The sequence below is a fragment of the Mauremys reevesii genome, linkage group 7 (genome assembly GCF_016161935.1).
Source record: "Mauremys reevesii isolate NIE-2019 linkage group 7, ASM1616193v1, whole genome shotgun sequence".
Lineage (NCBI taxonomy): Eukaryota > Metazoa > Chordata > Testudines > Geoemydidae > Mauremys > Mauremys reevesii.
The window spans coordinates 115,343,247-115,367,551 of NC_052629.1; the positions used below are offsets into that span (position 1 = coordinate 115,343,247).

A 24,305-nucleotide genomic window follows, 5' to 3' on the forward strand; every position below is an offset into this window, starting at 1 on the left:
TGATGGCATATATCACGTTGGTAGATGTGCAGGTGAACGAGCCTCTGATGGTGTGGCTAAGGTGATTAGGTCCTATGATGGTGTCCCTTGAATAGATATGTGGACAGAGTTGGCAACAGGGTTTGTTGCAAGAATAGGTTCCTGGGTTAGAGTTTTTGTTGTGTGGTTGCTGGTGAGTATTTGCTTCAGGTTTGGGGGGCTGTCTGCAAGCGAGGACTGGCCTGTCTCCCAAGATCTGTGAGAGTGAGGGATCGTCCTTCAGGTCAGGTTGTAGATCCTTGATACGCTGGCAAAGTTGTAGCTGGGGGCTGAAGGTGATGGCTGGTGGCATTCTGTTACTTTCTTTTTGGGCCTGTCCTGGAGTAGGTGACTTCTGGGTATTCTTCTGGTTCTGTCAATCTGTTTCTTCACTTCAGCAGGTGAGTATTGTAGTTTTAATAACACTTGATAGAGATCCTGTAGGTGTTTGTCTCTGTCTGAGGGATTGGAGGAAATGCGGTTGTATCTTAGAGCTTGGTTGTAGACAATGGATCACGTGATGTGCTATGGCAACACCCATTTTTTTGTGCGTGCGTATCTTCCTGTATTTTTCACTGCATGCATCCGATGAAGTGGGTTTTAACCCATGAAAGCTTATGCCCAAATAAATTTGTTAGTCTCTAAGGTGCCACAAGTACTCCTCATTCTTTTTGAGAATTTACACTAGCAACTTATCAAGAACCCTGGATGGCAATTTATTTACATGTGTAACTATATAATGTTTTAAATCACATTCCTATGAGTATTTCACAAATACTGTACAAATACTTTCAGAATCACTATGCAGGGTGAAAAAAATCAACTGGCCTTAAAAATATTTGTTGCTGTCCAGAGTGTTCTAGTTTTGATAGGCTGAATTATGACTTAAAAAAATACCAAAATTCTACGCATTTCTAAAATGCTTGAATAGCTTGGTCATCCTCTATCAATATATCTAATGCCAATGACAGCATAACAAGAAAAAAAGTTAATCCCCAGATATGATGCAAGTATGTAACAAGCAGCATTTCTGTCAATAATAATGGCTAATGCAACCCAAGGACTGAAACACTAAAGTATTAAAATGGTACAGCAATATAAACAAACATGGAAACAACTATGCTTTAATGCAGTGGTTCCCAAACTGGGGTTCGTGAACCCCTGGGGGTTCTCAAAATGTTACAGGGGGTTCTTGGGAAAAATTCCCTAATGGCGGACAGAGCTGTCTCTAGGGACCCCGGGCACCATGGGGCCAGCATCCTGAAGCCCCTGGACTTCCAAGGTCTAAGCAGATCAAAGCAAGCCTATCAATCACACTGAGGAGATTTAAACTTCAACACTCCTTATAAGAAATGGAAAGGGAGGTGGATATTTTTTGCTGTTTTTAAAATTAAACAGGCAACTAGTATTGTTTTTAAATTATTATGAACAAGTTTAAGCTTTGTTGTAATATGTGTTGTTTCCCTGAACTGCTCAAGACCTGAATGGTTGTGTAGGAGGAACTCTGAGGGCTTGGCTACACTGGAGAGTTGCAGCGCTGGTGGAGGCTTTACAGCGCTGCAACTTAGTAACTGTCCACACCTGCAAGGCACATCCAGCGCTGCAACTCCCTGGCTGCAGCGCTGGCTGTACACCTGGTCTGCTTGGGATATAACGAGTGCAGCGCTGGTGAGGCAGCGCTGCTCGTCAAGTGTGGCCACACACCAGTGCTGTTATTGGCCTCCAGGGTATTAGGAGATATCCCAGAATGCTTTTAACTAAATTACTCTTTGTTTTGTTATGATGCCTCTCTTTGTTTTGTTGTGAACTCGGGGCTCCGGGAGCTGCTTATCTAAAAATCAAACACAGCTCTTGTTTGCTGTGATCAATCTGAAACTGACTGTGAACAATCAATTGAGATAACCCACTACCTTGCTGTGAATGAGGCAGGCGGGGGGATAGAAGGGAGAAAAGGATTTGGTACAGCCATATCTGGTCTGCAGGCTTTTGCAGTGGTAAGAGTTCGTGAATGGGGTTCTCAAAATGTTCAGGGGTTCTTGGGAAAATTCACAGTGTCGGACAAAATCCACTGTCTCTCTCCCCGCTCCATGGGGCCAGCACCCCACCCTGGACTTCCTCTAAGCAGATCAAAGCAAGCCTATCAATCACGCTGGGATATTTAAAATGCACCACTCCCAACAGCGCTGCAAATGCTGCAAATGTGGCCACACTTTAGCTGTTTTTAAAATTAAATAGGCAGCTAGTATTGCTTTCCTACATTATTATGAACACAGCTTTAACTCCCAGCGCTACACATCTGTAAGTGTAGCCAGGTCCTAAGTTGGCTTCTTAAATACCTTCATGCTGTTTCACATCTGAGGGCTTGGCTACACTTGCAAGTTGCAGCGCTGGTAGAGGCTTTCCAGCGCTGCAATTAGTAACCGTCCACACCTGCAAGGCACATCCAGCGCTGCAACTCCCTGACTGCAGCGCTGGCTGTACACCTGGTCTGCTTGGGATATAACGAGTGCAGCGCTGGTGAGGCAGCGCTGCTCGTCAAGTGTGGACACACACCAGCGCTTTTATTGGCCTCCAGGGAATAAGGAGATATCCCAGAATGCTTTTAACTAAATTACTCTCTTTGTTTTGTTATGCAGCCTCTCTTTGTTTTGTTGTGAACTCCGATCTTTGTTTTGTTGTGAACTCCGATCGATCGGAGCTCCGTTGAACTGCTTATCTAAAAAAACAAACACTGATCACAGCAAACAGGAGCTATCTGTACCTGGCTGTGAACGATCAAATGAGAGGCAGGGAGTGAATGTTTGCTTGACAGAGAAACAGCGTTGGATGCAGGCTGTTAGCAATTAAGACTAAGGGTTCATGAACATTTTGTGATTTTTCAATCCAGGAAGCTAACACACAGTGTTGGCTCCAAAAATCCACTCTCTCTATCTTCCCCGCTCCCTGTCACAGTACACCACCCTCCACCCCCCTCTTTTGAAAAGCACGTTGTTGCCACTTGAATGCTGGGATAGCTGCCCATAATGCAGCACTCCCAACAGCGCTGCAAATGCTGCAAATGTGGCCACACACCAGCGCTGGTAGCTGTGAGTGTGGCCACACACCAGCGCTGCTCCTACACAGCTGGATGACCAGCGCTGCAAACTACCAGCGCTGCAAACCATAAGTGTAGCCATACCCTGATACTCCTTGATGAAACATAGGAACCTTGTCTTATAACAGGCTTATTCAACGTGATCCAAGATCTCACTTTCCTAGCTTGTAAGAGTGTTGCCATTTTCATAACGTAATAAAAATACTGTAATTATAAATAATAATGTGTAATAAGCATGTCATAAAAACATTTTCTATTTCCAAGATCACCGCTTTTATAATTTATGTGCAGGTAGCGGAGAAAATCCCTGGAAATATGCAGTTTTAGGAGGGGGTTCATGAGACTTGACATTTTAGTGAAAGGGGTACACAGGTTGTTAAAGTTTGAGAACCACTGCTTTAATGTTATAGTGCACTTTGGTTTCTTAAACCAAGACTTTCCATTTCATGTTGCACTCAGCAAATCAAACAAGACACAATGTTCTAGTTTTAAAAACTGTTAATCACTACTGCTACATAGCAACAGGAACCAAACATATATTGCACTATGATTCTGGGAAGTATCATGCAGTAATAAAGCACAGTCTCTGACCTTACACTCTAACAACCAGAGACCGACCACAAAGAAAACAGACATGAAGGGGAAGGAAAAACATTTAAAACATAAAAAACAAAGCAAAAAGTTATAGTGGATAGAGTGTAGATCAGAGATGGGCAAACTATGAGGCCCGCAGGACCCTCCTGCCCGGCCCGAGCTCTTGGCCGGGAGGCTAGCCCCCAGCCCCTCCCCTGCTGTTCTCCCTCCCCCACAGCTTCAGCTTGCCGCAATGCTCTGGGCAGCAAGATCCTGGGGCAGCACAGCCGCAGAGCCCGGCCTGACCCAGTGCTCCAGGCAGCACGGTGGCGCATCTGCAGCGCCGCCAGCCACTGGTGCTCCAGGCAGCGGAGTAAGGGGGCAGGGAACAGGGGGGTTGGATAGAGGGCAGGGGAGTTTGGGGTGGTGGTCAGGGGGTGGTGGTTTGGATAGGGGTCGAGGCGGTCAGAGAGCAGGAAACAGGGGGGTTGAATGGGGTGGTGGGGGCAGTCAGAATGGGAGGAGGGGTTGGATGGGGCGGTGGGGACAATCAGGGGTGGGGTTCGGGGATGGTCAGGGGACAGGGAGTGGGGAGATGAGGCAGGAGTCCCCGGGGGTGGGGAGGATCAGAGGAAGAGAAACGGGGAGGAGAGAGGGGCCAGGCCATGCCTGGCTATTTGGGGAGGCACAGCCTCCCCTAACTGGCCCTCCATACAATTTCTGAAACCCGATGCAGCCCTCAGGCCAAAAACTTTGACCACCCCAGTGTAGATCATAGGTTGACGTTTTTAACTGGAGACTGAAGTAAATAAATAAGGAAGTAGGCAGCACTAGAGTAGAAAGTCACTAGTGGGATTTGAGAAGGAGAGGAGGCGGCTTGCACACAGAGACAGGGAATCCATTATAAGCACAGGAACAGAATAAAAAGGGACAAAGGACGGAGAGTGAGGAATAGACAAAAGGAGCAATAAGAAGAGTGGACAGAGATGAAGATGTAAGATGGGAAACAAAAGGATGAGATGAGGAGGGCAGAACTGTGTACAACCAAGGCAAGGAGTTTGACCCTTATGGGGAAAGACGTAAGGAGCTAGGAAAAATAACATGGTCAAAGCAGAACAGGAAGATGTGTTTTAATTGCTGAAAGTTGAATGGATTTGAGAGAGAGAAAAGAGTTAGCGAGGACAGAGAGAAAGAGATAATACTTCATAGAAAAGACCACGATAGCATGGAACTGGAAACAGACAGAAAACAGTGAATTTTAGAAATGATATAAAAGCACCAAGATTTGCTGAGAACCTGGATGAAAAAGGAAAGAAAGAAAGGGAGAAGTCAAAAGTAGCTAAATTGCAATTACACTGCATGAAGATGAGTTGGGTTAAGGTGAACTGCTTCTTAGAAGTTGCACAAATTAGCCAACAGTTTCCTTGTCAAAGTTCCTTTAAGTTATTCCTCAAACAGAACTGGTATACTTTCCCAACTTAAGGAACACTGCTTGCCTTCCCCCAGCCATAGCTTGACATTGTCTGCTAAAGTTTTCATTCCTCTTGTTACCATGGCTTCATTACAGCAATGCATTATTAACAAGCCTTTCAAAGAACGTAAAGAAAACAGTAGTTCATTCAGCAATCTACTGCTATGTTTTGATTTAATGCAAGAACTATAAGAACATTAAGTTCTTTATGAAATGCACTCACTTTTTAGTGCATTACCAAGTTGTGCAAGATCATACTGACACAAAAGCTTATCCTAGCCAATTAAACAGAAAATCCAAAGTTCACTGCATACAGAAGAGCCCAATCATACTGTTACTCCTACCTCTTTGGGAGTTTGGAAGGGAGAACAATGAAGTGTAAGACTCCTGTGGGGTTGGATCACAGAAACACCCTTGGGAGCTGCCACCTGATGTGCCAAGACTACTTCTAGCCCTGCCTTCCCTGCCAGGTCAGGGCCCCAGCACCCTGTCTTGCTGAGCCAGACACTCCCGTCTGCTCCAACAAAGACCCAGGTCTGAATTATTTGCCCCAAGGCTGCAGGTTTACCTGAAAGCAGCTCACAGAAGTGTTCCTGCCTTTAACACCCAGATGCCCAACTCCCAGTGGGGTCTAAACCCAAGTAAATCTGTTTTACCCTGAATAAAGCTTATGCAGGATAAACTGTTCGCCCTCTATAACACTGATAGAGAGATATGCACAGTTGTTTGCTCCCCCAGGTATTAATACACACTCTGAGTTCATTAATAAGTAAAAAGTGATTTTATTAAATACAGAAAGTAGGATTTAAGTGGTTCCAAGTAATAACAGACATAAAGTAAGTCACTAAGCAAAATAAAATAAAATGCGCAAATCTATGTCTAATCAAACTGAATACAGATAATCTCACCCTCAGAGATGCTTCAGTACGTTTTTTCCCTCAGGCTGGCCACCTTCCAGGCCTGGGCATAATTCTTTCCCCTGGTACAGCTCTTGTTCCAGCTCAGGTGGTAGCTAGGGGATTCTTCATGATGGCTCCTTACTTCTTTGTTCTGTTCCACCCCCTTTATATATCTTTTGCATAAGGCGGGAATCCTTTGTCCCTCTGGGTTCCCCCCCCCCCCCACTGGAAAAAGAACCAGGTTAAAGATGGATTCCAGTTCATGTGACATGAAGACGTCACCCTAAGACACCATGGCTTGCCTGCAAACAGAGCCATCTAGTCAATTGTCCAGGTTGATGGGAACCATTAAGATTCCAAACCACCATTAATGGCCCTCACTTTGCATAATCACAATAGTTATATTTCATATTTCTAGTTTCAGATCCGAGTGATACCTTTATACAAATAGGATGACCACACTCAGATTATAAGCTTTGTAATGATACCTTACAAGAGACCTTTTGCATGAAGCATATTCCAGTTACATTGTATTCACTCATCAAATTTTTATAAGATCATATAGACTGCAATGTCACAACTCCTCTTTTTGCTTCACCATCCATGTACTTGGAGGCCTTACACTTGTGGAAGTGGTAAAAGCATCTCTCCCCTTCTTCCTCGCCTTCTCCCCCACCTGTCATGGGACCCCTTCTCCCTTCCCCCAGCTCCCTGACTACTGGGAAAGGGGGAAGCTTCTTTCATCTGTTCTCATTCAGTATCAAGCCATTTCCTACATTTCCTACCAGTGAATGTGTTTTGCAGGCACCAGGTAAGTTTTACAATTATCTCACTAACTTTTGGATTATCCTTCCTGGAACGATCAGACTTCACATTTTTGACCAGGAAAAACAAAATAAACTATTTAATAAAAAAACAAAAAATGTCAAAAAAAAAACCTCCTACACTGTGTTTAAACAAAGAACTTTACACAAAATGAAGCATCCAAATGGGCTCTAAAAAGGCAGTATAACAACTAGAAATGCAGAAAATCCTAGAATCCAAAGGATTTCAGAAGGGTACCCTATTGCTGAATCTCTGGCAGACAACAGACCAGAGATAGTTGTGCCAAAATATACACATACAACTCTACCCCGATATAACGCAACATGATATAAAACACAAATTCGGATATAACGTGATAAAGCAGCACTCCAGGGGAGCGGGGATGCGCACTCCGGTGGATCAAAGCAAGTTCGATATAACGCAGTAAGATTTTTTGGCTCCCGAGGACAGCGTTATATCAGGGTAGAGGTGTACATAAATAAGTAAAAAATGGACATTCTAACTGCAGCTGTCCTCAACAAAAAACATATCTGCCCATTGGCGTGTTCCTGAAGATAACTATCCAAGACATATTTGAACACCCTACAGTCCTATGTACTCAAAAATAAATAAATAAAGGCAGCACACTGGAAAACCTGGTAACAACACTGTAGTAGTAGTAGTATCTGACACTACCATAAGGTTTGGTCTTGAGGTGCAGCAGCATGTTTTAACTGTGTTACAGCACTTGTCTCAACAGAACTGCAGCAAAGAATACAGTTAAAGCAGATTTCAGATCTGCCCACACTGAGATTAACACCTTGTTCTAACCATGTAAGAGACTACTGTATAGTAAACAGATCACCAACACCATTTTCACACAGTAGATGGGACATTTAACATAGAATAAAACTGTAAACTTCAGTAATATATGTGGAATAGAAAGTCAGAATGATGTCTAAAGGAGTCTGAACGGGGGGGGGTGTTTAAGGTTTAGATCAGAGCAAATAATCTGAAGTGAAGGTACTGCCATTATCTCAATCTTTCTGAAATTGTCACAGATTAAAGGTCCAATTAAAAAAAAAATCACATTATCCTGCAGAGATGTTGAACTTTGGGAGAACTAGCCATGATCTTGCAGCATTAGAGTCTGGGGAATCCTAGTGGATGGCAATCTTTAGATTTTGCTGAATTTAACGAGTTCATTACCAAGTTACTTGGTTTAAATGTTAAGAGGACTCCATCTGTTCTGAAAAAAAGTCATAATACCAGAAAAAAACAAAACAAAAAGGCAAACAATGGACACCTACTACTGTATTTTGTGAACTTGAGACCACAGAACAAAACAAAGTTTTGTTTCAGATATAGGAAAGGAGGATTTTTATTTTTCCCTAACGCTAGCCCAGTGAAAAGTAAAAAAAACTAAAAATTTTAAATACAGCTTTACTGAGAAAGTACAATCAAGCATACCATTTCCAGCTAACCTAAAGAAAAAGAAGCTGCATTTTCTGTGAGAGATTCATAAAAAATGAAAATTCAAAACCAGAGGAAAAGCTGAAAACTTAAGTCAGAGAGGTGAAGGCTTCATTCAGTATACTCTGTGATGGGAGGTGAGGGGGAGGAGAGAGAAAGCTCATTACATTAATAGCTTTCCCCAAAGTTACTATTATTGCTGACTTTGAAGCAAACTGAATACTGAGCATTTTATCTTCCATTTTCTTTTATTTCTGTGTGTGAGTTTGCTCAGTACACACTATGGCCTTTTAATACAACAACAAAGCAAAATAATCTAGTAAAGTTTTTAGCTCTTCCTTTCACTGTCATCCTCCTACTCCTTTGTATAGTACCCATAGTGGAGAAAGATATGCTTCTGAACACAGTACTTCCCCAGAGGTACTGGCAGTAGCAGCATGAAAGAGTCAATTTCACTCTCCTAGTGTTAGCAAATGTTGGGAAAGCACCGCTGAAACAGATTTATCACTAGGATTATCTAAAAATTCAGGGTGAAGCAAAGAAATAACACACTCCTGCAAACCTGCACCCAATTTAAACACCAGCTTTAGGAGCCATATTTTGCAGTATTCTTCCCTGGCCTTGATGCAGACAGTATCCAAACAGATAATTACCATTTATTATTTTTGGAAATGCCTTAACGCCCATGTTTTTCTTAAATTGGGTTGTTGGGTTTTTGTTTTTTTGGTAAAAGATAAAGATCACTATGCACACAATCAGAAGTGTTCGGTGATAGGGGAGGAAGTGGAAGACATTTTTTCTATTGCCTCTGAAAATATCTAGGATGAAATCCTGGTGCCATTATAGTCAATGGCAAAACTCCCATTATTTCAGTGGAGCCAGAATTTCACCCCTGATACTTATGTGTCATCCCTATGCTGCATCAAAGCTAGTGAATGAGCTAAGGAACTAGGAGAAAAAATTACTATCTGGAAGCTAGTGTGTTGCTGTACTAGCTAAAGATACTTAGTAATTTAGGGTGAGAAGAGAAAGTGTCACTATCAGTCTATAATAGATCTTGTATTATTTTTAAACCTAGATTCAAATATTTTAAATTTCTCAACTTTAAGAATTATTTAGTCTCCCTAATTTCTCCTGCACACTTGCTATTTTGATATACCAAAGCATTTCAATGCTTCTGGCTTGGAGACAGTGAAAATAGCGATATCAATGCACTGAGGATTAACATGGGAAATTCCCAACAATGATAATAGGATTTATGTATGAAGATCCCCTGTACATCAATGAAAATTACATTCTTAAACACTTTCAGCATGCAAACAAACCCTTGAATTCTACAGGCTTAACAATAAAAGTTGTGAGCTAATGATAGCTGTAGGAGCATAAAGAAATCTATAGCACTGAATGTAACACTCGTGATTATGTATTTATTGGGGTGTTCTACTTGAGTCATAAAAAAGTATTTTTTACTATTTTAGCTAACACGAGCTGACACACACAAGGTAAAAATCTTATTGAAGGCAGTTTGTAGTTTTAGCACAAGTTAGAAGGACAAAATATGTGGACTATGGGCTGTCTAGGATTTACCTGGACCTGCTAGTGGTGTGTAGTATTAACACAAGTTGAGTCTTCACTATGATTTTACCTCCTGTTAACACATTTTTTTCCTCTAGTGAAGACAAAGTCTAAACGGAAAAACATGGAATTTCTCAATTCAGAAGACGTTCTTTTGGTTTGTTGACTACTTGTGTAAATAAAGTTTTTGCTTTCTTTTTGGGTGTATGACACGTTCGATCCAGACCTAAGGGCTTGGCTACACTTGCAGGTGTGCAGCGCTGGGAGTTGGGAAAGCGCTGGAGTGTGGCCACACTGACAGTTACCAGCGCTGGATTGTGGCCACATTTGCAGCAGTGTTGGGAGTGGTGCATTATGGGCAGCTATCCCAGCGTTCAAGTGGCTGCAATGTGCTTTTCAAACGAGGGGAGTGGGGTGGAGTGTGACAGGGAGCGTGGGGGAGAGAGAGAGAGGGGATTTTTGGAGCCAACACTGTCAGCTCCCTGCCTTGCAAATTCTGACCACTTCCTGGACCCCTCATTCACTCTTAAATGCAAACAGCCTGCAGACCAGATAAGCAGCTGCTCCCACGGACTCCCCCCCCGCCTGCTGTTTCTCTCCTCAAGCAAACACTAGCTGTAGACATTCATTCCCCTGCCTGCCTCATTCACAGCAAACAGGAGCTGTGTTTGTTTTTTAGATAAGCAGCTCTGGGAGCCCTGAGTTCACAACAAAACAAAGAGGCATCATAACAAAACAAAGAGTTCTTTAGTTAAAAGCATTATGGGAAAATTCTGGAGGCCAATTACAGCGCTTTTGGTGGCCACACTGGAGGAGCAGCGCTGCATCACCAGCGCGCAATAGTTATACCCGAGACAGAGCAGGAGTACAGCCAGTGCTGCAGCCAGGGAGATGCAGCGCTGTATGTGCCTTGCAAGTGTGGACGGTGAGTAAGTTGCAGCGCTGTAAACCCACCACCAGCGCTGCAACTCTCCAGTGTAGCCAAGCCCTAAATAATTAAGAATACCCTCTGGCTGCATCTACACTGGCAAAACTGGTGATCATCAGTGCTGCTCCACTGGTCGTGAACTGCAGGTTCCATGTTTGCCAGGAAAGGCAAGGCCTAGTTAAGGAAGCTGACAACTGATAACGGTACTAAGAAAATGCCTTTGAATATCAAAGGATGAAACTGAGCAACAAATGCTAAGGTCTTCCCAGTGCTAACTAGGACTGGAATTGCTATTTTCAATAGCCATTACTTTTTTTTTTTCTGTTAGTTTTGTTTAAAAGGAAGACAGTAATATCGCATTGGCAAATTCCCCATCGAAACGAAGAATGGAACAAAAGAATAATAAAGGCACCTCAACTTTTCCTCATGTAGGATAGTTTTATAATATGGATCCAGATATCTTCCAATCACACAAGCTGAAAATTGTTTCACTTTACTGCAGTTCTGTAACCATGTGGGAACCAGCTCTGTCTGTGTTCTGTGCACATCCAACATTCTTACAGAATTCAGGAGTGCCTTGCTTTTGTGACCATACTACCTGATATTTTCAGCCGTTGTAGTAAGCGAAGTGGGTTTACATTTAGTAATTGGGTGGGAAGCCTCTCAGAAAAAGTTAGGTGCTGTAGGAGGTGTTGCTTATTCACTAGGTAATGAGAGATCTTCCTGTCACAATAGTAAACCAGTGCAGCATAGAATGCACTTTGCTCCTAGAGTCTGGAATGGGGCCTTTGCTTCTATACACAGCCAATTAAAAACAATGAAGACTCCCACTCACTTAAACAGGCTTTGGACAGAACTGATTATATACAGGGTAACTCCACTGTCTTCACAGGGTCCTGGTCTCACAGCGGAGGGAGGGCATGTGAGGTTGTTGCAGAGACACTACTCAGGGATGAGAACCTCCTGGCAAACCAGCCTCCAAAATCATTCAGGCTGCACTTTCTGCACAACTATGTGCTAGCTAAGGGGTGTGTGGGAATTGGGGGCCTCTGCTACAGGTGATGGGAATCTCAAGTACTTAAAGCCATGTCCTAGAAGAGGGAAGTGCCTAACTCCAGAATCTGCAGCTGCCTAGGGCAAGAGCTGAGGATTTAGAGTCCCTAGTGCTGCCGTTGCAAGGTTCAAGCATGCTCAGCCTTGGAATTGCCACCCCTCCCTTGACTAGTAGCTGCAGCTGTCTAAGGCTGGCCTCTGGCAATTGGCCCCATAGCTATAGCCAGAGAAGCTGCAGGTGGCACTGTGACTACTGGGGGCCATTTTAGCTAGAGCAGCTAAGGACACTGGAGTTCACCTCAAGGAACAGAGGTCACCAGCAGGACAGGAATGTCAAGGGGAGCAGGGAAAGAGGAAGCAGGTCAGGCTGGCAGCGGGAGAATAGCCCCATCTGGCTGAGGAGCATGTCCAAACAAGCCTGGGGAGAGATGGTGGTGATCAGGTAGTGGACTAGCCTGTAGATGGGAGCAGAGGGAGAGAGGCTGGTGTCTTCAGATTCCCAAGGGCTAAGTCCTCGCTTTGGGGAAATGGTGTTTGCAGGTGGCTGGCTCACATGGCAGGATGGGGGCTGGAGGGAGGGATTGGTCAGCATTGATCAGGTATCTACTGGTTTTAGAACTTTGAGCTGAGACTAGGACCACGTGCCGTGACTGGTGACATGGCTAGAGAAGGTCTGAATGAGGAAGGAGATAAATCTGTGGGGAGTTTCCCTGATCACTATGAAAGTTCTACTCACTGTGGACATTGGTAAACCCACATGGGTGTACAACTCAATGAGAAAAACGGCAGGCTAAGGGAGCTGTGTATGGCAATGCATAGAGTCATGGAGCGGTGTGTGATCAAAATGAAAAATGTCTCTGAGATTCAGTACCGGATACACTAGGGCACCAGTGGCACTGCCACACCAGGCCCACACTCAGAGCCCACAGGGATTACACAGAGGCCCACAAAAGGTTAATCCGGCCCTGTAGGTAGTGTCTACACTGAAGTGCTTACAGTAGCTGTGCCCCTGTAACATTTCACGTGTAGATAAGTCCAGAGTATAAGAAAAGAACCCATGAAGATGCTGAGGCGAAAAAGAAATCTAATTAGTGGAGGGAGGTAACAGAATTGATGAAGCAAGGTTAATGAATGAATAGAAGGGGAAACTGAATAGGCCTGGGTCAGGGTGTGATTAAATTAGCTGGTGTATAGAGTGACTCAAAGGTAAGTGGTGGGGGTTGTCTGTGTGAGGCTATGGGTATGTCTACACTTGCAGAGTTTTTGTGCTCTAAGTTTCACCGGTGATAGGGAACCAGTGAAAGAAAAGCGCTGGTCTGCATACTCAATTCCTCAGGTGTCAGAGAGCGTTTACACTAGCAGCACTTCCATCCTGGATGAGAGCAGAGCTGTAGGGCAGCTAACCCACAGTGCAGCTCTCTCAATAGGTCTTGTAGGACCGGGGGGGAGGGGGGTGCAGGTGGGGGCGCGGAAGGCATTCTGGGTCTCTGCTTAGTGCCCCGTGCTGCCCTGCTTCATGTCTCAGCAGCCCCATTACTTGCTTGTTTCTTTCGTGGCATTTTTTAAAAACCCTGCTGTCTGGCTGCTTTCCCTGCCATATCTACAAGCAAAGGGAAAGGGAGTTTCAAAAACTTCCCGGGGCTTACAGGGGGAGGGGTGGATGTCCGTTTACTTGGCGTCAGAGCAGCAGAGATGCTGGCCAGAGTGATCACTTTTGGCACTGTGAGATATCCTTCAGAGGTCAAAAGGTGTTTACCCTGGTAGAATGTGCCTTCACAACACAACAGCGATAAGAGCTATATGCCTCTCGTGAAGGTGGTTTTCTTTTTGCGGTGAAACTTCTGAGTTTAGACGCTCCCATGGTTTTAGCACAAAAAAGGGACTTTTGCGCTTTAAATAGTAAGTGTAGAATAGCCTATGTCTAAACTGCAGACCTGGCCGCTGTACCGCTGCAGCTGCAAAGGTCTCCCACGTAGTTGCTCTATGCCAGCAAACTATCCCCAACAAGCGATGGTAACTATGTCGGTGGGACAGCATCTCCTGTTGACATAGCGCTATCCACATAGGCACTTGTGTCGGTGAAACTTCTGTTGGTCAAGGGTTTGTTTTTTCCGCAACCCTGACTGACAAACATTTTACCAACGAAAGTGCTAGAGAGAGAGAGGAAAAGCCTGAGAGAGGAACAGCTTGATGTTTGTAAGAAGAACAGCAATGGTATGAAGTGGGCTTATAAAGCCTGATATACACATAATAGAAAGTACATACAGTGGCATCAGAGAGAGTTGTATGTGACAGCATATGCTCACACACATATTGATGTTACTGTTATTGTGTACATTATTGCCTAGGCTGGAATTTTCATGACACTTTAACAAGGGTGATACACAATACATTCAATTTGGCATGTTAGAATTACTATGAGGATCTTGGATTCTCCATTTCTTTACTCAAAATGTTAATTCTGCATTAATATCTCTTTGACATTTAATTTCTGTAGGACAGATTCAGAAGCGCTTAGGACCCAAATTCCACAATGTGAGCTACTGGATGTCCCTTTCCCTTCACTTCCAAAAATCACAACACAAAAGAGACCCACACTAGTTCACATTTCTGGGAGACACCAGTATAGTTTGTGTACACCACAATGATGCCTCCGAAGGGTACAGCACTGAAATTGCACCATTACTACACAGATAATCCTTGAAGCACAAGCATTGCATCAATAACTCCATAGCTGCCAGGGAGCCAATTTACCACCTGGGAAGAGACAAATGGGAGAGTTCCTTCAAACTTCCTGTGCTCTGTAGGCTGCAGCATACTTTGGGGTACTAATCCCAGAACCTCGCAAACTGAATTGAGTGGAGGATGACTAAAGTGACGTCAATTTTTTAAAAGAGCTCCAGAGGTGATCCTGGCAATTACAGGCCGGTAAGCCTGACTTCAGTACCGGGCAAACTGGTTGAAACTATAATAAAGAACAACATTGTCAGACATATCGATGAACATAATTTGTTGAGGAAGTGTCAACATGGTTTTAGTAAAAGGAAATCATGCCTCACCAATATACTAGAATTCTTTGAGGGGGTCAACAAGCACGTAGACCAAGGGGATCCAGTGGATAGAGTGTACTTAGATTTTCAGATAGCTTTGACAAGGTCCCTCACCAAAAGCTCTTACGCAAAGTAAGATGCCATGGGATGAGAGGGAAGGTGATCTCATGGATTGGTAGCTGGTTAAAAGATAGGAAACAAAGGGTAGGTACAAATGGCCAGTTTTCAGAATGGAGAGGGGTAAATAGTGGTGTCCCCCCAAGAGTCTGTTCTGGGACCAGTCCTATTCAACATATTCATAAATGATCAGGAAAAAGGGGTAAACAGTGAGGTGACAAAATTTGCAGATGATACAAAATTACTAAAGATAGTTAAGACCCAGGCAGACTGCGAAGAGCTACAAAAGGATCTCTCAAAACTGGGTGACAAGGCAACAAAATGGCAGATGAAATTTAATGTTGATAATGCAAAGTAATGCACATTGGAAAGCATAATCCCAATTATACATATAAAATGATGGGGTCTAAATTAGCTGTTACCACTCAAGAAAGATCTTGGAGTCATTGAATGGATCTTTTCAGAGAACTATCCACAATGTGCAGCAGCAGTCAAAAAACCTAACAGAATGCTGGGACTAATTAAGAAAGGGATAGCTAATGGGACAGAAAAGATCACATTGCCCCTCTGTAAATCCATGATACACCCACATCTTGAATACTGTGTGCAGATGTGGTCGCCCCATCTCAAAAAAGATATACTGGAATTGCAAAAGGTTCAGAAAAGGGCAACAAAAGTTATTAGGGGTATGGAACGGCTTGCGTATGAGGAGAGATTGATAAGACTGGGATTTTTCAGCTTGGAAAAGAGATGGCCATGGGGAGATATGATTGAGGTCTATAAAAGTATGACTGGTGTAAAGAAAGTAGGTAAGGAAGTGTTGTTTACTACTTCTCATAACACAAGAACTAGGAGTCACCAAATGAAATTAATAGGCAGCAGGTTTAAAACAAATAAAAGGAAGTATTTCTTCACACACTGCACAGTCAACCTGTGGAACTCCTTGCCAGAGGATGTTGTGAAGGCCAAGCCCATAACAGGGTTCGAAGAAGAACTAGATAAATTCATGGAGGATAGGTCTATCAGTAGCTATTAGCCAGGATGGGCAGGAATAGTGTCCCTAGCCTCTGTTTGCCAGAAGCTGGGAATGAACGACAAGGGATGGATCACTTAATGATTACCTGTTCTGTTCATTCCTTATGGGGCACCTGGCACTGGCCACTGTTGGAAGACAGGATACTGGGCTAGATGGACCTTTGGTTTGACCCAGTAGGACCATTCTTATTGGACGGTCAAACATTCAAAAATAAGCCCATTTTGGTACGGGATCAAGGATCAAGAAAGACTGACCACTTTAACTTCATTTTTAAAGTGGGCACATTAACAGTCACATTCCCCGTCATTTATTTGAAAGTGTTATATTGCACTTGGCACAGAATTTTTAAGTAGTAGTTAATCAGAAACTTGACTAAGCAAAAACAGGCACTTTTCACTGAGAACTGCCTATGTCCTCCGGCTAAGGTTTGAAAGTTTGCATTTTTAGTCAGCTGAAGTTAAAAAAAAAATCAAGATAATAGAAAAAATAATCTCTCTCCAGTAACTCAAAAAGTTGAATGAATTTGCCTCTTATTTTTTCTTCAAAAAGAAATCCAACTTTATTCTGAGACCAAACTTCTAACTTTTAGTATAAAAGGAGCTTTTCAAAAAGTTACAAGTGAAAGTCAGATGATAAATGTGATCTTATCTATACTTACTACTGAAAGCTCGACACTAGCGAACCCATGTATAAAGCAAAGCAAATTTGAAAGTAAAATAAAAACAAGAACATTGTTCATCAAAATAAGGTTTAAATTATAGCAGGGGAACCTTTGAAGTTAGAGCATATGTTGCCACAAAAATTTAAATAGACTGAAATACAAGAAAGGAACTTAACATACAAAATGCCAAAATATGTAGCTGAAATGCCAGAAAGAAAATTTGAGGAACCTCTGTCCATATTTATAGTTATTTTCATCATTAGACCAGTTTTACAACTGGCAACCCCTTTTTAGCTCTGGTTCAACTAAAAAAACCAGAACTGATCAGAGTTCACAAAGGAAGTTTTAAAAGAGTCCAATTAAAAACTAAACACTTTCCACCAGCAAGAGTAAACAACGAGATATTAAAATGGACCAAAATACTAATGAGGTTAAAAATGTGCCCCTTTCTGTATTGCCTTAGGGAGAATACAATGCATAGAACATATGCTGGACATTTAGAGACCACTACATGCTAAACTCACTCCAAGATATTTTTCAAATGCAGGCCAACCTGAGAAACTGAAAGGTTGACTCTTGGTAGCTTCCTATGTATTCAGTTAGACAGAAGTTGGGAAAACTTAGAAGACAAGAGCATCTAGGAGGGAAAACCTGACTACAAAAAAGCACCAACTATGCAATCCACAGCCTAAAGTTAAAAACCAAAACTAAATAAACACAGAGTAATGTACTCAGAGGCACTTAGAGTAAGCACTAGTGCAGGCCTGCACAACATGCGGCCCGCATGGGCTCACTGTGCGGCCCACGGGAGACGGGGGGTGAGTGGGCAAGTGGCGGGTGAGGGAGGGGGGCTGAGGAGGCAAGCAAGTGGGCAGTGGTGGGGGGGCAGGTGAGCCGGCGGCGGGGGAGGGGGCCTGAGGAAGTGAGCGGGCAGGCAGTGGCTGGCCCCAGCTCACCTCTGCTCCGCCTCCACTCCTGAATGCTCCGCCCAGCTTCTCCCCCTCCCCCGATTCCCATGAATCAGCTGTTCGCACAGGAAGCCTGGGAGGGCAGAGAAGCGGTGCGGCAGCTTCGCGCTCAGGCCCAGGGAGGTGGAGACGGAGCGGAGGTGACCTGGGGCGGGAGGACGCAAGGAGGGCCACCCGCGCAGCAGCAGGTAACCCCGGGGGGGGAGGGGTGCAAGGGAACCACTCCCCGCCCCAGCTCACCTCCGCTCTGGGCCTAAGCGCGAAGCCGCCACTTGCTTCTCAGCCCTCCCAGGCTTCCTGCACGAACAGCTGATTCGCAGGAAGCAGGGGGGGAGGGGCTGCGAGCTCGGCCTGACCCAGTGCTCCAGGCACTGCGCCGTGGCCTGGCTCCAGCCAAGCGGCGCGGCTGTAGCACCGCCAGCCATCTCCAGGCAACACGGTAAGGGGGCAGGGAGTGGGGAGGGTTGGATAGGGGTCGGGATGGTCAGAAGGCAGAGAACGGGGGGGTTATAGGGGCAAGGGTCCCAGGGGGGCCGTCAGGAAGGAGGGGGAGGTGGGGGGCAGTCAGGGGCAGGGGTTCCAGGGGCGGTCAGGGGACAGGGAGAAGGGGGGGTTGGATGGGGAAGGGGTCCCAGGGCACCATCAGGAATGAGAGAAGGGGTTGGATAGGGGTGGCGGGGGGCAGTCAGGGGACAGGGAAGGGGGTTGGGTGGGGCAGGAGTCCCGGGAGGCAGGGGCGGGCCACGACCCCCTTGTGGGGTGAGGAGGGAACTGGTTGTTAAGATTTTGGCAGCTCATCAGTGGCCAGGGAGGTGGGAGGCTGAGGAAGCAAGCGGGCGGGCAGTGGCAGAGGGTGAGTATGCAAGCTGAGGCGGGGAGGAAGAGGGCTGAGAAGGCAAGCGCAGGGTGGGGTGGCAGGTGAGCCGGGGGGAGTGGGGGTCTGAGGAGATGAGCGGGCAGGCATTGGCAGGGGGGCTGGTGGCTGTGGGGGAGGAGGGCTGAGGAGGCAAGCTACAAGTCAGTGGCTGACCTGTTCTACTGATCTGGGCTGGCTCTCATCCCCTCTCCAAGGGTTGCAGCTGTCTGGAGGTGCCTGCCTTCCACAGTCACACCTCATTCATTCAACAGGGCAACTGATTACAAAGTGGGGGGAAGATCTTATTCTACTTCTAGCAAAAAGACATTTTTCTTTTACCTTAATTATACTATCTTAGGGGCCCGCTATAACATATTACCAAGGTTCAATACCACTGCTTCAGCGGGGCAGGAGGGTTTGTTTCTGCGGGGCTGGTGGCGCTGGGGGTGGGGTTGTGTTTCGGGGGGCTGGGTGGCACTGGGAGGGGGTTTTGGTGGGACCAGGGGGGTTCGGCCCTCAGCTGTTTTCTTTGGACTAATATGGCCCTCGCCGCTTTACGAGTTGTGCAGGCCTGCACTAGTGCAACCCCACCAATTCCTGGTCACAGGTCGTGAATCATAGCTGTTCCCAAGCACAGAAAAGGCCTAAAACTATTTTACAATTAATCACTCCTGCCCTGAGCCCAGATTTCTCCAGGTTTTGGTAGGATCTTAACAATGTAGAAAAAATAGGTAACTAATAAAACATCTGCATTATATCTTTTACAACAGGAAAAGCTATAGTTAAGACTGCAAACTTAAAGGTTACCTGGATTGGGAGTGGAGAGGGGAGGCCTAAGGCAGAAGGGAGGGAAAAGAGTATCTATGCTTTTTGGGGTATATAGAGACATCCTGAAACTTTTTTAAAACTCTGCTTGTTTTTTCTACCTTAGAATTACCAGGAATGTCCAATCTTTTTTCCCTGTTTTTACTACATTTCCTCAAAGGACCCAAAGAAATGGATTTGAAGCTCTTCTGCCATTAATTGAAGGGGCAGATAATTGAATCCTTAATTCAGAGACCCTTCTTTCAACTGTTAGGCATTTGAATTAAGTGGCAATACTAAACAACCCCCTCTCCCACTCCCACTCCCCTCCCCCCCCGACACACACACACAGTTTTAAGTAGTCTTCAACAAAAAATGCTCAATTTATCAGATTTTACTTCCGCAATACTGGAAATGTCAAATACTAGCTCTCCAGTCACCTAGAGAGACTTCCTGAAAAATAGTGTTTTTCTACATTACATTAGGGTTTGTGCAGCTCCACAAGTGATACAACTGGACTGTTTTTCTTTATAACTACTGAGTGATGTAGTTTAAGGCCTACAGAGTGGCAGAAAACAATTGTGCAACTTCACAGCTCTCCAGGTAGGGTTTTTAGGCAGCAGAGTTGCTTTCTGCTGAAAACTGTTAGCTGAAAGCTGTTTCACACACACATTACGAATAAGATAGTACTAGGAAACAACTTGCAACCACCAGTTCTCAGATACTGTAGGTTGGGCATAATTGTTGTTCAGTATATATCTCAAATTATAAGAAACCAACATTATTTTGCATAGCTCCATAGTGCTTGGTTAAAAATTCAGGCCACAATCTTTCAAACACTTAAGTATATACTTAACTTTACTCACAGTAATAGCCCCATAGACTCCAGTAAGTAAAGTTATGCATATGCTTGAGCCGCAGATCAGGCTTTTACTACAAGGTGCTGCAAACCAAGTTTAGCATTTGCACAATTATACCCAGGCTTCACAATGTACCTATAAGATTTTTAATTACTAGCCCAATCCTACACACACCAAGTAATTTTACTCAGATGACTATGTCCCACTGAGTCAGATAGAACAACTCACATAAATTAGTGTTTGCAGGATTAAGACGTAGGCTATTAAATGTGCAATATATAGCACGTCCATGCTCCTTTGAGAACCTCAAGACCATTTTTTCTAGACATATTTCATTTTAATTTTCAAAGCCATACTAATTAAAATGTAGTAACTGTTTACCTACCAGAAAGTACAGTTGCCACAGAAGGAAAAATCCTATTCTTTAAACCTTATTTTATAAAAGTTATATATAAGTTTGGAAAGAAACATTAGGAAAGCCCCAATGCCTCTACCTGAAAACCAGAGGTATAACAATAAACTGAGACAAGACAGAAAGCAAAATAGCCTCATGTTATATTATCTCATTTACCTCCTTCGCCACTATCACAAATCCTTTTCATTCACTAGCGTATGTGTCAGCAGGAATATGTACAACTCCACATAGCACTGGTAAAAGAAATGTTGCCAATGTGCAGAATCTCCAAGATAGAAAGCCCTCCCTAAAAAGAGGGCCCTAATTATTTAAATAATTGTGTTCCTGATACTGAGGTTTAGCAACCCTTAGAACTAGTTTCATTTTGACAAACATTGTCTCCGAATATTTCAATATGCAATGGGTAAATAAATTTAGCAAAATATTAGACAAGGAAATAATGTAGATCTTGAGGTCTAATGGGAGCAGAATTAAATGTACGGTGAAGCCTGCGTGCATGTAGTTCCATATATTGTCCTGTTTGTGTACAAAGGAGAACATTGGAGACTTGCTGAACTGTTACTAACAAATGTGAAACTATTAACAAACAGCCTAGAGCAACTGAAATATCTGAGTATTTAGAAAAAAATACAGAGGGATAACAAAAGAGAAAAACTACTGAGAGTATACAAATGATGGCCCTGTACAAAGTGTGAAAAATGTGTGTGTCTCAAACAACACAGAGCCCATTGCAGGATCAAGGCCTTTGTTTGTGTAACTGACTACAAAGTTAATGTATTTCCCAAACAGAAAGCAAGCAAAAGTTAACAGTACAAAAGACAGTTACATTGTATTGCCTGGCCCTAAATTCCCTATCACAAGTGATTTCTTAAATATTTCCCCTGAAATCATTTTTTTTTAAATATTTTATAGTTTCCAAAACAAAAAGTAGATAGGCAAGAAAACAAAAGCCTCTAAGAAAAGTTCAGACAAATGTAAGAAATTAGCATATCTAAAGAGTAATTTTACACTTTATAAAAATAAAATTTCTTCTAAAATAAGACAGCATAAAGACTCATTAAGCAAAAATATCTGTATTACAGCTGTGCCTTTTTCTGCTAAGTTGAAGCCTTTGATTAGCCAAGTACATTTCAGAACTTCAGTTTTCCCTTCAAGGCCACAAATTCAAGCAGGAATAGCACACTACATTAAAAACAGATCTCTTGCAACTTAGACACTATAAATCAGAACAAAAAGACTCTGTGAATCAGTGGTTCCTAATAAAACAGTGGTATAGGCATATATTCCTTTCTGAAGCCTGTACTAGGCCTCAAAAACAAGGAGGCAGCCTGGGAGCCAGAAAGTGAGCAACTCACAAGCAATGCATCCAGGGAAGCCTTTCTCCTTCCTGCCAAATAGTGAGACAACAAGGAAGTCACCCAATGCAGCACCAGAGATTATCCCTGACAAGGAGATATTCCAGCTCCTTTACAACTACAATGGCCCTTCCAAGAAAAAACCAAATGGCTCCCACCCCAGTTAATGTTGATCTATGAAAGAGAGTCTGGGGAAAGTGAAATGGGAGTAGTTGTGTGCAGACTGCATTTTATTAGGTACTCATTTCCCAGAGTAACAAGTTAGCGCCCGTATGCCTCTTGTGCAAAGAGCACCTAAATTATTTCTCCTCTCCCCCTCGTCCACATAAAAAGCAGCAACGGAATATAAGCGAGCCTGTAAGTATGCTACACAAAGCCTCCAAAAATTAATCTAAATTATGTCATCCACTTCTGTGAACCATGCTATCAGATATCACATTCAAAAGAGATCGCAATACACATTAAACTTTTCCTCTTTCAGGCTATGAAAACTGATATGAGTATTCTATAAAATACAGAAAAAGCAACAGGCTCATTGTATTTAATAGGATCAATGAAACCTGACAGATGACCCTGAACACAAGGAGAAACTTCTCAATTACAGCAGACTAATGTGTAACAACTCTAAGTGTGAAAGGAAATAAACTGAACAAAACTCAAGAGGTCTTCAGCCATCAAGAACTGCAACTAGAAGGAAGGGGACTATATTTAGCTCACCAAATCAACCTACAAGCAAACAAACTTGGGCATTATTCCATCTATCTCTGGGCCCAAAATTGAGAGCGTTCTTATACGCCTCAACTGGGGAAAAGGAGAGGGGAGTGGGGAACAGATCAGACTTACATTGTCTCTCCAGTCTTGGCAACATGACAAAGAAACTGATCCAGTACTGGACACACTTCCTTCTTCCCCCTCTTCTCAAAATCTGCAGGTAAGAAGGGGTTGGGGTTGGGGTGGGGGAGGAGAAAATCCCAATCAACATTAATGGACTTGGTCTGTAAATGCAGCTCCCACAAGCAGCTTTTCCAGGCCCCAGTGTGCTGGAAAGCAGAGCCACCCCCTTCCACCCCACTCGAGCCGCAGCCTTCGGGCCCTGCGAGCCTCTTACTGCTTCTGAGGAGGGAGCCGTCTGCAGCTGAATGGCAGTAAGTCACTCGAAGTTGATTTGCAACTTCTCTGGAGCGGCTACAGCCGCGAGAGAGGGGCTGAGGGACGCCGGCTGCGTCCAGGGAGGCAGGACGAGGCTCGCACGAGCGGGGCTGGGGAGAGAAAGGGCAGGGGTGAGAGGGGGGCAGGCACGCGGGGGGGCTCGGCTCCGGCAGGGCAAGGGGGGGGGATCAGTGGGAGGAAAAGCAGGAGGGCCCTACCCCCCCAATAACCCCCCCCCTGAAGCCCAGGACACCTCAGGGAGGGGGAAAGGTCACCCCCCCCATGTCCCAGAGGGCTCTGCCTCCCCAGCGGGCGGGGAGAGAGGGGACTCTCCTCTCCACCGCCTGCCCCACGGGGGCCACCGCCTCCCTCAGCGCAGGGACCCACCCGCAGGGGGTCCTGCCGCCCCCGGTGAGGAGAGCGAGCTCCCTCCCCGCGTGGGGACCCCCCCCCAGCCCGGCCACCACCTTTCAGCGCCTCCTGCAGCCGCTCGACGTCCATGGTCCGCCGCTGCCCCCTCTCCGCGCTGCTCCCGCCTCCTGCCCCCCGCCCCGCACAGGAAACAGGCACCGGCAGCGGCCCAAACACACACCGCGGCCGGGCTTAGCGAGCCTCCAACATGGCGCCCGGGCCGTCACCGTGCGCGCCCCCGACGGCTCGCCCCCGCGCGCGGGGGGCGGGGCCCAGGCTGCTGCCGCCTGTCTGAGAGAGAGAGACGGCGGGAGTGGGAGGGCGAGGGGGTTGCGCCAGGCGGGGCTGGCGGCTGTGGCCAAGGGGGCCGGCAGGCACAGTCCTGCCATGCTTAGTAAGGGGGGGCTTCCCCCGACCCCCACCTTCCACACTTAGACTTGGGGACTTCCCAGTCCCCCCCACACCCACCTTCCACACTCAGATCGGGGGGCTTCCCAGCACGCCCCCCACCTGCCACACTCTGACTGGGGACTTCCCCCGACCCCCACCTTCCACACTTAGACTTGGGAGCTTCTCAGCCCACCCCACCCACACACACCTTCCACACTCAGATCGGGGGGCTTCCCAACCCCCCCTCACTCACACACACACACACACTTTCCACACTCTGACTAGGGGGCTTCCCAGCCCCCCCCCACTCACACACACACACACCTTCCATACTGACTGGGGTGC

At 45.1% G+C, this 24,305-nt stretch overlaps 1 protein-coding gene across 3 annotated transcripts in view; it reads right to left on the minus strand.

Moving 5' to 3' along the window:
* Positions 1 to 23,813, minus strand: part of PPP4R2 (protein phosphatase 4 regulatory subunit 2) — a 46,105-nt gene extending 22,292 nt beyond the window's left edge. Inside the window, exons 1-3 of one of the 3 annotated variants that reach the window (XM_039481277.1) lie at positions 23,627 to 23,808; positions 23,119 to 23,269; positions 22,854 to 22,935 (exon numbers count right to left, since the gene is read on the minus strand). In XM_039481277.1, the coding sequence (XP_039337211.1) occupies positions 22,854 to 22,855 (2 nt within the window). In that variant the 5' untranslated portion in view covers positions 22,856 to 22,935; positions 23,119 to 23,269; positions 23,627 to 23,808. Of the gene's footprint in view, positions 1 to 22,853; positions 22,936 to 23,118; positions 23,270 to 23,626 lie in introns of all 3 variants that reach the window. The other 2 variants (XM_039481276.1, XM_039481275.1) reach the window with 2 other exon arrangements.
* Positions 23,814 to 24,305: the final 492 nt, after the last annotated feature.